The sequence below is a fragment of the Pelmatolapia mariae genome, linkage group LG5, assembly GCF_036321145.2.
Source record: "Pelmatolapia mariae isolate MD_Pm_ZW linkage group LG5, Pm_UMD_F_2, whole genome shotgun sequence".
Lineage (NCBI taxonomy): Eukaryota > Metazoa > Chordata > Actinopteri > Cichliformes > Cichlidae > Pelmatolapia > Pelmatolapia mariae.
The window spans coordinates 25,041,191-25,053,631 of NC_086231.1; the positions used below are offsets into that span (position 1 = coordinate 25,041,191).

General features: G+C 38.3%; 2 protein-coding genes across 2 annotated transcripts; both read left to right on the plus strand.

The window, feature by feature from the left end:
- Positions 1-9,031, plus strand: ube2j2 (ubiquitin-conjugating enzyme E2, J2 (UBC6 homolog, yeast)). The gene is made up of 7 exons (XM_063474426.1): positions 1-150; positions 2,349-2,479; positions 6,011-6,051; positions 6,262-6,364; positions 6,473-6,611; positions 6,698-6,778; positions 6,870-9,031. The coding sequence occupies exons 2-7, from the start codon at positions 2,349-2,351 to the stop codon at positions 7,158-7,160; spliced, it is 786 nt and encodes a 261-aa protein (XP_063330496.1). The 5' UTR covers positions 1-150; the 3' UTR covers positions 7,161-9,031.
- An 863-nt stretch (positions 9,032-9,894) lies between these two features.
- On the plus strand, positions 9,895-11,104 carry LOC134627937 (RING finger protein 208-like). Its single transcript, XM_063474428.1, has 2 exons — positions 9,895-10,262; positions 10,388-11,104. Exons 1-2 carry the CDS (start codon positions 9,895-9,897, stop codon positions 10,488-10,490), a joined length of 471 nt encoding a protein of 156 aa, XP_063330498.1. The 3' UTR covers positions 10,491-11,104.
- Positions 11,105-12,441: the final 1,337 nt, after the last annotated feature.

Consider the following 12,441-nt stretch of genomic DNA (forward strand, 5'->3'; position numbering starts at 1 on the left):
GAAAACCGGAAGTGTAATTTTTCCTCCTGCTGGCGATAGCGTAAGCTACTTTGGTGTCATCGTCTTAACGGATTGGGGTTGGCAACAGAAACAACAACCTTATTTCGTGTCCAGCCACGAATACATATTTTCGTTGGGGTTTCTGGAGAGGTATGTGTGTACTGCACATCCCGTAATTACTAATAAAAGCGAGAGATGTCGCGGTCAGCTGTCGTTATACAATATACAATACAACTGTTCGTGCTAGTAGCTGCTAACATTAGCCGGTTAGCAGTGGCCTACGTTGGCTAACGTTAGCCACTTGTTCTAAAATGCACTCAAACAGGAACCGACACCGGCTAGCATTAGCAAAGCCACCGTGCCAAGCTAGACTTCTTGAACTGGCTTTACTGATTAAAGTGTGGTGTGATTAAAGAGTGGTCAGACACATATGCAGTCATTCTGTAGCTGAAACTTGGTCCGTAATAGTTGTTTATTATTTGATTATCAGGCTTTATGACAGGCACTGAATGTGCCAGAAATGTAACGTTAGCCGCTAAGTAGCGGATTAGCCTCAGCCACATAAGTTGCGTTAAGAAGCCTTCCTCTTTATTAGGAAGTGATAATGACATAATTCTAGCACTGTTGCGGTCCACGTACTGCTTATTACATGCCAGCGTTTGTCCCCGTGACAGCAGGTCAGTTGACAGTGTGTGTTATTGTCGTAATTTTCAATTACATGGGTTGACAGGGGAAGAAAGTTTAAAGTGCATTTATATCCGTTGTGTAAGTATTTGGAGCACAATGCGCATTTTAACTTGAACGCAATACTTACTATATTCCACTCTCTGCTAAATGCTTACTTTTTCACTTGGCGAGGCAGTGTTGTATGCATATAGCATTAAGGCACCACAGGAGTGCTGTGCATGAGTTATAAAACAAACAGTCACAGCGCCATTAGAGAACAAGGAGAGATGGGATAAATTGTTTTTAAAATTCGGTGCTTTTTATAAGATGTACTAATTGGACAACATCTTTTAGGAAAACAGAGGGGAAGTCATCACTTGATATTTAAACTTGACTCTGCAGCCAAAGTGGAGCTATTTCTGCCTGTTTCTCCAGTTAGCGTTAGCATTTGCTAATAAATAAACAGAAGCCTGTACTGGTTACGTGTTGTTCAGTGTGAGATTTTACTGCCCTTCTCTGCTTTTGTTGTTGTTGTTGTAAATTAACACACTGTTAGTTTTTTCAACCCGATTTCACTCTAGTTGAAACACATTGAACATGTTAGAAACCTTGGCATTATTTTGGACAGTGGTCTTAGCATTAATAATTGTACTAATAAGGCCAACACAACTGCATATGCAACTTTCTAACAGTATAACCATATGTCAAAAAAATTCTTATCTCAAACTGACTGGGAAATGGTCCATCCATTCATATCAACCAGGTTAATGGTGTATTTGCAAGATTATCCAAATCATCAGCTGGATAATTTCAGCTTGTTTGAAATTAATTGTCTGCCACTGCAATACAGAAATGCCTTTAAAATCCTTCTATTTGTTCCTAAAGCACGCAGTGGTTTGACCCCCAGTACATCTCTGACTCTGAGACCGCTGAGAGGTCTAGTTAGGTCTATAACCTAACTAGACCTCTCAGGTCATCAGGTACAGGTCTGTAAACTTTTACCAGAATGAGATGAAAGTTTGCTGAGGGTACATTTTGTTATAATGGTTCTCTTCTTTGGAACAACCTTCCCACTGACCTGTTGTCAGTTCCAACTGTGTCTACATTCAAAAACAAACTTGGAGCCTCTTTATTCTTGCAGGCATATGATTAATAACTTTGTGTTTGTGTGTGACTGTTAACGTATCTCTCTTATGTTGTTTTTATTGCCTTAAGAGATTGTAGAGCTACATAGTTTTTTTTTAAATATTTTTATCTTTTGTGGTAAGCACATTTAACCTATGTGTAATGAAATGTACTATATAAATAATATTTGCAGTGATATGTTTAAGAGTTTATTAAATATTTAATAGTATTGATCTTTAATAGGTCAGGTGACAGTGCTGGATGCAATGTTTTCTGATCTGCTCTAGTTGAAGCTGCAGTTACCTTTCACAGGCATATTAGGGTTAAAGCTTTCCACCAGCCAAAATGATTGATTCATTCATTCATTCAGCGTTCTTCCTTCATTCATTCAATCATTCAAATCTATGCAGTCCAGAGTTCAGATCCATAGTAAAACAGGATATGCTTTGATTTCCTAATGTAAAGGAATACATCTGGACAATGATGTCAGTGTAAAACCAGATTTATGCAATTCACTGTTTTTGTTTTCTCACTGTTCATGTTCTCTCAATCATCAGATGAACAACAACGGGAACAAAAGAGCTCCAACTACAGCCACTCAGAGACTTAAGCAGGATTACCTCAGGATAAAGAAAGACCCCGTGCCTTACATTTGTGCAGAGCCCCTTCCCTCCAACATCCTAGAATGGTAAGTTCCTCATTAGTCAGGAAATATTGGGACTTTTTGAGTCTTGAGGTCCGGCCAGGGAAGGATGTTTAGGGCCATCGGCAAAGTTTAAAACCTGTGAATATTCTGTAGAAAAATAATAAACTAAACATTGAATGTGTAAAATCAGGCTAGTGTTTTACACCAACAAAATTGAATCGTGGTTTCCAAGATGAACAGATTCACTTGTATTTAGCAGTGGATGCAGTTTTAATTCTGTTTTCAGAGCTTTAAAAAATTTACAGTGCTGTGTAAAAGTCTGGAGGCAGTCCTCATTTCTTTATATTTTGCTAAAAAAAGTGACATCGGTGCAGCAATTTTTGAAACGTGCAAACATAAATGGAAATACAGTATACAAGGCAAAAGTTTGCACAGTTCTGAGTTGAAAGGCTGAAAGTCATTATCCTTCAGTATGTCTTGAATTCTTAGGCAAGCTTTTGTGTGTTTCTTTTTCTTTAGGAATAGTTCTCCGTGCTTCTTGAAGGACATGGTGCAAAACTACTATTTTTATGACTTTTAAATTATGTTATTGTTGTTTTTTTGTGTATTTGACTTAAGAAATTGGAAGAAATCGTTCATTGTTGCAACATGCTTCTACAGAAAATACTACCAGTTTGGGATTTTAAAAAAATATTTTTTGGCAGAGTCAACTAAAGAAGCGGGAACAAAATATGTGTTTTCCAACAGGCTGCTAATAACAAAGTCACTTCTTTGAACCATTGTCTCTTATGTGTGTACACGATACTGAGTCATCCCTTTTTATACTGGAATGAATCCTAGGACAGTGTTAAGTAACTTAACAAACAAGAAAGCAAAAGTGAAAGTGAGTGAAAAAGCAACCAATGTTCAAAGATTTAAAAACACGCCTGTAGAACTATTGCGTCAAGACCACTTTGGTCACGTCAGAAATACTGGTTCCTTGGAAAGATTTATATTTTTTAGAAGGTAAATGTATAAAAATGAGTGATGAGTAAAGACTGCACACTACTGCACCTCAATAGTGGCAAATACAGGCTTAGATTTGAATGATAACACTGTTAGCTCTATTTCTGCAGTAGAAGGAAACCCATAAGAAGCGTGACACTGTTTAAATTGTATGACACACCTTACAGGATGGCTTGTTGAATATCCCACAGACTATCCTAATGATGATCAGGTATCGTTTCCTGCAAAGCTATGAACAGGTTTTTGTTTTTGTTAATTTTGTTTGATGCTCATTTTCCTTCTATTGGGAGATGTCTTAAAAATCTAGACCAGTACAAAAAAGACGTATAGATAGTGGAGAAAAAGTACAATTGACCAAAAATGTTCTGAATACGTGACATTTAAGTAATGAAAGAAATATGTAATTGAGCACTTTTAGCACTTAGCTAAATATTAGCCATATAATTTGATTAGCATTTCTTGAATGGATGTTTATTAAAGAAATTAATGGTTTCAAATAAAGTCATAATAAGCGCTGGAATATGACATGGCCCTCAGTAGTGTGTTTAACTCTTAAAAGATTTTAAAAAAATCTTATAGAACCAAGAGTTCTTGCTTCCTGATTTCATTTATGGTACAAATAACCTTCCTAATTTGTGATATTTTTATTGTAATTATTTAGACATGTGAGTGTCAGTTTAACATGCCCTCAGTGATCAGTGCAGTACTGTGCAAAACTCTTAATTCACCTTTCAGTTTTTATATTTTGCTTCCAAGGAGCCAGACTTTATCATTTTCAAAGTGGTCCGGAGCAGTAGTTCTCCAGACTTTTTGAACATCTTTAAATCTTGGACACTTGTTTCTTTTTCACTTATTTTCAGTCCAGTTCTTGTTGTTTGTTTTCTTCAGTTTGCCTTTGCGTTACACCACTTACCACTGATCTATACTCATTCAAGCATAAAAGGAGTTAATGCAGCCTGCAGTTAAAGTGTATTGTTGAGCCCTCCTGTGTATTTTTTCACTGTAGTTTTTGAATGGAACAGTGAGAGAATAAAAATCACCACCTCATATAAGGAGTAATAACAGTAGCATCAATATAAGGATTCACAAACGTCAGCAAATTTCAGGTGGGAGACAAAACTTTTGGAATTGATGTGAGGGAAGGTGCGGAGAGGTAGAAACGTGAGGAAAAAAAATTAATTTGGCGCAAAAAATAAAACAAAAAAGACAACAACAAGTAAGGGAGCTAGGAGGGGAAAAAAGTCCCAGCAGTTTGTTTCTTTTGTATCTTGCATCATGTATGAAACACAGGCACACTAATTAACACATAATTACCTTGTGGCTGCCATTGCCAGCAGCTGTCACTGTGTGCATTCGAGCATGTATGCCGGCAGCGGTGTTGGCCATTAGTGTAGGTTATGTTGGAGGCTCTACAAAGATTCATTTTAGAAGTATAAATCATTTGTAACAGACGACTTGGTAGGCAAAGTAGGCATTTTAAATCGTATCTTAGGCGCTTTGTGACTAGCAGCCTGTCACAAAAAACACCTCATTTGTTTTATTTGAATCTGTAAAATAAGTAGTATTTTATTTTAATTACCAACATGGTGATTTCCAAAGAGCTATTGGCATATCTCAGCGTAGTGTGCAGTGTGTTGTTAAAATATTTGAGAAAAAGTGGAGGATAAATGAGGAAGCAGGCCTGAAAATCACAGTTAAGCCAGTATCTAGAAATCATGTCATTAGAGACAGGGAACGATCCTGAAAGGATGTACATTTGCATATGCTTCAATAAATCACTGCATCTGAAAAATATAAAGAAATGAGGGGTTACACAGTAGTGTAATTTATTTCTGTATTAGGTAATAGCACACCTGAAACAGTGGGTCTTAAGTTGTTAATGATTCATGATTCATTGTTATAATGCTCACTCTGAAACGATTTGGCTTCCTGTGTAAGGCAGTAAATGCAGGATGTGCCCAAAGACAACAAATGACCTCAGACTTTATTCCTGTGATACTAAAGGAGGGTAAAGCATGCGGAACAAAAGGAATCTTAAATATAGATTGTAAATTGTGCACATCTATTTTTTGATAATTAAATGGAAGCAGTGAGCTACTTCCACTTAACTAACGGCACTTAATTTTGATAATTTTCTTCTGGTCAGTTATTTGATGCTGTTCCTAGATGGAATAGCTCAAAATGTTTTTAAAATAGTTAATATATCGCTTATGTACACAGACAGAGGGCGGATTTTCTTCTCAATCTTGATGTTTTGCGGTAACTTTGCTTGTCTTTTACATGTGTAGCTAAAGCAGAAAATTCAACATTTTGAGTTTGTACACTTACTAGGTAGTGTGCACGCTCTAGTCTGGATATAAACGGAGGTCCTGAGAATGTTGGAATTTTTTTTAATTTTATTAAATTTAGATCGTAGATCACAGGATGAGAAACTGTGAAAGATCTAAATTTAAAAAAAAATTGGAGGAGAAACAGAGTTTGATTCTGGGCCATGCCAGCAAGTCTAGAGATGACTTGTTTAGTCAAATCTAAAATAAGTGATTAACTTTTTTTGTTCCTCTTTTTCAGGCACTATGTAGTCAGAGGTCCTGAGAAAACCCCGTATGAAGGTAAGAAATACTAAACACTAGAAAAAAACTTGTGTAATGTGTGAGTTTAGATGAGTTAATAATGATGACATGACCTGAATGATCAGGTGAGTCTTTCTCAGGTTAGCTTCATACAAGTCTGACTAATCCTTTTGGGGTTTTTTGCTTTTGCTTTCGATATATTACAGTGTTTTATAACATATATTTAGATATGTCATGTCTAATTTATAGGTGGATATTACCATGGAAAACTTATATTTCCCAGAGAATTCCCTTTTAAACCACCAAGTATCTACATGATAACGCCAAACGGGAGATTTAAGTGCAACACAAGGTAGGACTGTAGCTTCTTATTGCTCAGTTAATTTAAGCGTTAAAGCTTTGAAAATGATTTAGGCTGCATTTTTAGAACTTGGTCATAAATGTTCCCGTTTCTCCACAGGTTATGTTTGTCCATCACAGACTTCCACCCGGATACGTGGAACCCAGCGTGGTCCGTCTCGACGATCCTCACGGGTTTGCTCAGCTTCATGGTGGAAAAAGGACCCACTCTTGGCAGCATTGAGACCTCTGATTACACAGTAATTAAAACAGACTATCCTATTTGCAACATAATGACATAAATGACCTGTTATGTCTCAGGTATTTCATGTCTTTTTTTTTCTAGAAAAGACAGCTATCAGCCCAAAGCCTGGCTTTCAACCTCAAAGACAAAGTATTCTGTGAGCTGTTTCCTGATGTAGTTGACGTAAGTATAAGGGCTTTTTTGGGGTTTGGGGAGGGGGGACGTTCATCTGGGACTGATTCCATCCTAACCTCCTCCTCCTCCTTTCTGCCAGGAGATGAAGCAGAAGCAGAAGGCCCAGGAGGAGCTTAATGCCCGTACACAGCCTCTCCCCTTACCTGATGTGGTGCCTGACGGAGACCCCCAGCAAGCCCACTATGGCCTCCCAGCCCTCAACGGTGGTCCTGCCCCACTAGGGGGTGCCAACCCCGCCCCTGGCCAGCAGCAGGCCAATCGTAACCATGGACTACTAGGTGGGGCTCTAGCCAACCTCTTTGTGATTGTAGGCTTTGCAGCATTTGCCTACACAGTGAAGTACGTGCTGAGGAGCATAGCGCAGGAGTGAGAGGAGCCGGTGTTTTAGGGCAGCGCTCCCCTCCCCCTGCAGGTGAGCCAACTAGTGGACTCGACATTCTACAAACACACTACGTGGGGTGGGGAGGGATGTTCATTCCCGATCAAACCCCTCCACAACCACAACCTCCACCACCACCACTACTACCACTACCAACATGGACTTTGGAAGACAAAAACTCAAAGCCCACCTAGCCAGGAAGGACTGAGGGGAGGAGGAGGAGGTGGGGGATGGACGGGAGTGGCTGTAGAGCCGGGGAGACTGGAGGGGTTTATTAAAACGGTTGTGATCTACTCTGTGCTTCTGTGGTTTATATCACTTCTAGAAACAAACTTGGCTCATGGGTTGTGGGAGAGTGTAGCTCTGTGGGTCATTTTGTTGCAGACTTCACAGCAGACATATTGATTTCCTTTGTGAAAATGAACGTTGCATAACTGGAAAACTTGTTAATTCTAAATTGTTTGCCTCTGCCAATCACTTCTTTAGAAAGCATTCCCATCTGCATTGTTTCCTGCTAATTCATTAGAGGAAATAAAATCCTCAGGGGATGAAGAGATGATTTGATCCAGCTCCAAGACTTTTTATTTTATTTTTTAGAGTGACATGAGGAGACCAAATAAATACAAGTCAAGTTTCGCGTCATCCATTGCCTCGGAAAAACCTCAAAGTAATAGTTATGCTTTCCAATTTGTGTGTCAGGGGTGTTACGTCTTCTGCTTTCTGTTTCCCATGAATGGGTTTGAATGCATCCCTGGTATACCGTTCAAAGGCTGCCAGGCTACAGTGCTGGGATACATGCCGAGAATACATTAGTGTAATTTAGTAAAGGTTGGACATGATAATAAGGATTTGCAAAATGTGACTGTGGCCAAAATAATTATGAATCAATGAATTCCCATCCAGGGAAGTATAAAAGGCAGATTCTGTGAATAGTGTAAGATCAGTAACTTTTAATAATCAGACACTATATGATAAACAAGTGTATAACAGCAAAACTATACGTGCACTTACATGAAAATGGGTGTGATAAAAGAAAGCTCATGCTTGTCAGTACTTGTCAGTTTATATCCCTGTCTGAGATTCAGCACCGGTGATGCGTCACTGACTGAGAGAGTAGACATAACTCCAGCCTTGATTTCTATTCATATATGCAGTCAGAGAGCATGAAGAAAACAAAAGTTGGCCTTTGATCTGTGAAGCAGCTAAAGCTACACGGTCAGAGTTAGATGTTATAGCAGACGGTCTCTCCAGTCAACCCATGAGCCAAGCAGTGTCTGCACAAAAATAAACAGAGACAAGGACCTTCTTTTAATTTGGCTTAGCCAATCAGTATAGCAGCAATCTACATAGGATTAAATGAGGAGACCCATGCAGAGAACCATTTTTTTTTTGTTTCTGTATATTCCTTTTATTTCTTCTTTTTTAAATCATTTTTTTCTCTTTGTGTTTTTGTTCTCTTTTATTTATAGAAATGTCCAGCTTGTCTGTCGTGGTTCTAAGGAAAACACCTAGTGTTTTTTCTTAGGGCTGTGCAGTCAAACACACGGTCGTGTTAGTGGTGCTGGCTCACACAATTGCTGATGATTTACTGTTGTGCATTGCATTTAGTAAAAGCTGGTTCTACTGTACTGCATCTAATGCTTCCATAGGAAGAAAACTCCGAAAGCAGAAGATTCTCTTGTCCGTTGCTCTTTTCTTGGCGCCATCTCAAAATAAGACCAACTTGATGATGATGATGATGATGACGATGATTATGATGAGAGTGTGTTTGTGTGATTATACAGCAAAGGCCCAAATTACCATGCTTCAATTAATCTTGTGTGGCATTGTCTCTGTTTTCATAGTAAATGCAAATAAATTACCCTGCTCAGTGGGGCATTTAATAATAATATCTCCATTTGCTTAATGATGACGCGGTGGTTCAGTGGTCAGCACTGTCGCCTCACAGCCAGAAGCTTCTGGGTTTTTGCAACTTCCTGGTGTCTTTCTGTGGGACGTGCCTGTTGTGTTTTCCCCTGAGTGGTCCAGTTTTTCTGCCACCATAAACAAACACATGCATGTCAGGTTTTCTTTTTTTAAAATTGGAAGTAAGTGCTTATGAAGAGCTTAAAGTTTGTAGAGTGAAAAACGTGACTTCCATGTAAAGTTTTTTGAGGGTTTAGATTATAAAAATAATACATAGGCGGAAGTCCATTCTCTGACAACATCACGTGCTGTTTTTATCTGCTGCACAGATAAAAATAGCTTAACAGTTTAACAAAACTCAAGTTTATTTTCTGTTTAAAAAAAGAAGTCAAATTTAGGTCCTTGTGAAGTTTTAATAGTCAACAAAAGGTTAATAAAACAAGCTATGAAAGATACGTGGACTTGCATGCCTGCACACCCTTTCCATAGAGTGAAGTTCCACAGAATATTATTTACCTGAGGGCAAGACTTCCTTGGAAATGACACGGCCTCGTGATTAGGGAGGGCTTTAAAAAGCGTTCAACCAGCCAAACGGGCACAATACACCTCGTTCTACACTCAGAGACACAACGCTCAGCAGCAAACAAGCAAGTAAGTATTTCAAATGATTCTTAGATGATTTTGTCACTGAGCATCTGTTAAAAGAAAAGCTGAATTTCTTCACATTTCAGTTTTACATTTGTGAATATTTGATATTGTGTCTATTTTTCCCCTCCACTCACCTATTTTGTATTTTTTCTGTATCGCAGGCTTCTGGTTAATGAAAAGCACCCTTCCACGCTTATTCTGCATATCTGATACGAACATGGTCACCGCCGAGGAGCTCGAGTGCTGCGTGTGCTGCTACGAGTATTCACGCAGCAACAGGATCCCGCGGGTCCTCCACTGCAACCACACCTTCTGCGCCCCTTGTCTGGAGAGAATGTCCAAGCTGGACGGTGTCCTCTACAAAGTCTCCTGCCCTCTCTGCCGTTGGATTACCTGCACCAGAGCCAGCCTGACTTTGCCAGGGGCTCTGTGGGTCAACACGGAAATCTGGGACCAGATTTCCACGGAGCAAAAGCAGAATGAGAACCATTCAATGGAGGATTTGAAAGACCCAAAGTCGCTACTCATCGAGCACTCACTGTAAGTATAAGCTTCAGAACTGCGGTCCAGTTCCTCTGATTTTTTTTTTTTTTTTTGGAGAGAAGTTGTAGTCTGTATCTTACCTAGAGATCTCAATAAATAAAATTTCTCCTCTTTCCTTTTAGACCCGTTTCACGGCATTCTGGTTTGAGGCAGTCTGGTTTGAAGTCCACACTCCTGAGGGTTTTCAGCTGCATGCCTCTGCAGAGCAGAGGGCTAAGAGATTAACAGCAGGACTTGTACCTCTTACATGTTGTTTAATCGTGGACTGAAGTGTGCAAGACCGTAAAGTTTGCATGATCTGAGCTCCACGTAATGGACCTGCACAAAGGGCTTCAGTGAGAGTTTGCGTCTTGTGAAGAGTGAAGGCCTGAAAGTCTTCCGTGCGACTTTGTGTGAACTTGACTGTGATTTGGAAGGCACTGAATCTGCCTCCATTTAAAGTTGTGACTGTGAACCTTTTTGTTGTTTTATATCAGAAACAACAAATGCACTAGTGAAAAAAAAATCAGAAAATCAGCACTGTTTGTCTGAACAACGAACATGATTTAATAATATGGTTTATTTTATAATGAAAAATATTATTTATGTATGTAGTGTTTAAACTTTTTTGTCACTTTGCCTGTTTGCCTGTTTGTTCATTTTTAAGAAAACCTTGTCATATTTGTTAATTTTTTTCTATTATAAGAATCACAAAAATGAAGGGTTTTAACTCAATACAGTGAAATGCAAACTGTCTACTATGTATGTAAATAGCCGTCTGTGATACAAACATGTTAATGAACATCATCTGTGAATAAAGTGTTTGGAACTGAAGGACCACATGTTCAGTTTTCAGATATGGGAACCGTTTAATAAATGTTCAAAAGTATCCAGCGCTCATTGTTTTCTTTGAGTATCTACTGTACTCTGAACTGATGTTTATCGACACCGAGAGCCAGCTATCTCTGCACATATTTTACTATGTTTCAAAAGTTTTTAAAAGGATATAATCTAATACTCCCTGACTCTTTGTAAGATTATAAATTATAACTATGGCACTTTTGCATTGACATTATTTATTTATACATTTTTAAATCAAATATGTGCATTATTAGACATTACAGATGAAATGCTGACTTCTTTAAATTGTGGTTGGTGCAGTTTAAAGGACAGTGCTAAACTGCTTTGCTGGCAAGGTGACTCAGAGTGCTTTACAGAAAATGTAAAATGGAACTAGGATAAAGTGGGCTTAAGAAAATCTAACAAGCCATTAGAAAATTGAAAAAGAAATTAAAGTTTGTGTACGTTAAGTAAAGAGTACTTGTTTGAGTGGTTAATAGGTGCATTTAAAAAGAAAAATCGTAAGTCTTTATTTGAAAAAGCTGAGTGCTGGAGCAAATTCCTGTAGGAGTTTGTTTCCAATACTTGAATGTTGAAAATAGTTTTGCCAGCAGCAGGATTTTGAAGCCTTGCTGTCAATAGAAAAATCCTAAATAAATGGTTTAGTGTAGAACAACAGACTTGATGAGGCCAAACCAAAAAACAAAACTTTCAAGGTAATTTTTAAATAATTCAAATTCCTGTGATGCATTCAAAAGCGAATCTCACCGATTTGAATTTGGTCCACTGCTACGTTACTGTTAGTATATTCTAAATGTACATGTGTGCTTTCTGCCAATTCCACATTACTTATTTTATATCAGATTTTTTCTGTCATTACAGCACATGGCCTCTGTAGACTGAGGGTGCACTTAAGTGTTTTAAGCTAACACAAATGTTTACATTCAAGCCCGTCTCTACTGTGCTCTGAACTGATGTGTTTATCAATGCTGAGAGCCAGCTATCTCTGCACATATTTTACTATGTTTCAAAATCTTATAAAAACCATTAACCATTGTAAAAATGTGTCACCCCTCTATGCTGTATTCTTTCACAAATGTACAGGTCTCACTACTTGTGAGCTTCCTGCTAAAATTAAAGTCAGCTTCTTACTAATAACAATCCAGACCTGATGAGACTTACACATGGGGAAATAATTTACTGATCATTTTACCAGTTTGTCAAGTTACTATGAATTTCTTCTCAGTAGTTTCAGTTTAGGAGGAATTTAAATACATGTAGGTAGGAGAGAAAAAAAAAAAAAAAAAAAAAAAAAAAAAAAAAGGGAATGGAATGAGGAAACGAGTCGCTGTGAATT

What these genes read in the sequence shown, in the direction of transcription:
- ube2j2 (XM_063474426.1), top strand. Translation starts at nt 2,349, where the DNA reads ATGAACAACAACGGGAACAAAAGAGCTCCAACTACAGCCACTCAGAGA. An exon ending in CCCTCCAACATCCTAGAATG is followed by an intron (nt 2,480 to 6,010) that starts GTAAGTTCCTCA and finishes CCTCTTTTTCAG; the next exon opens with GCACTATGTAGTCAGAGGTC. An exon ending in TTGAGACCTCTGATTACACA is followed by an intron (nt 6,612 to 6,697) that starts GTAATTAAAACA and finishes TTTTTTTTCTAG; the next exon opens with AAAAGACAGCTATCAGCCCA.
- LOC134627937 (XM_063474428.1), top strand. Translation starts at nt 9,895, where the DNA reads ATGAAAAGCACCCTTCCACGCTTATTCTGCATATCTGATACGAACATG. An exon ending in CTACTCATCGAGCACTCACT is followed by an intron (nt 10,263 to 10,387) that starts GTAAGTATAAGC and finishes CTTTCCTTTTAG; the next exon opens with ACCCGTTTCACGGCATTCTG.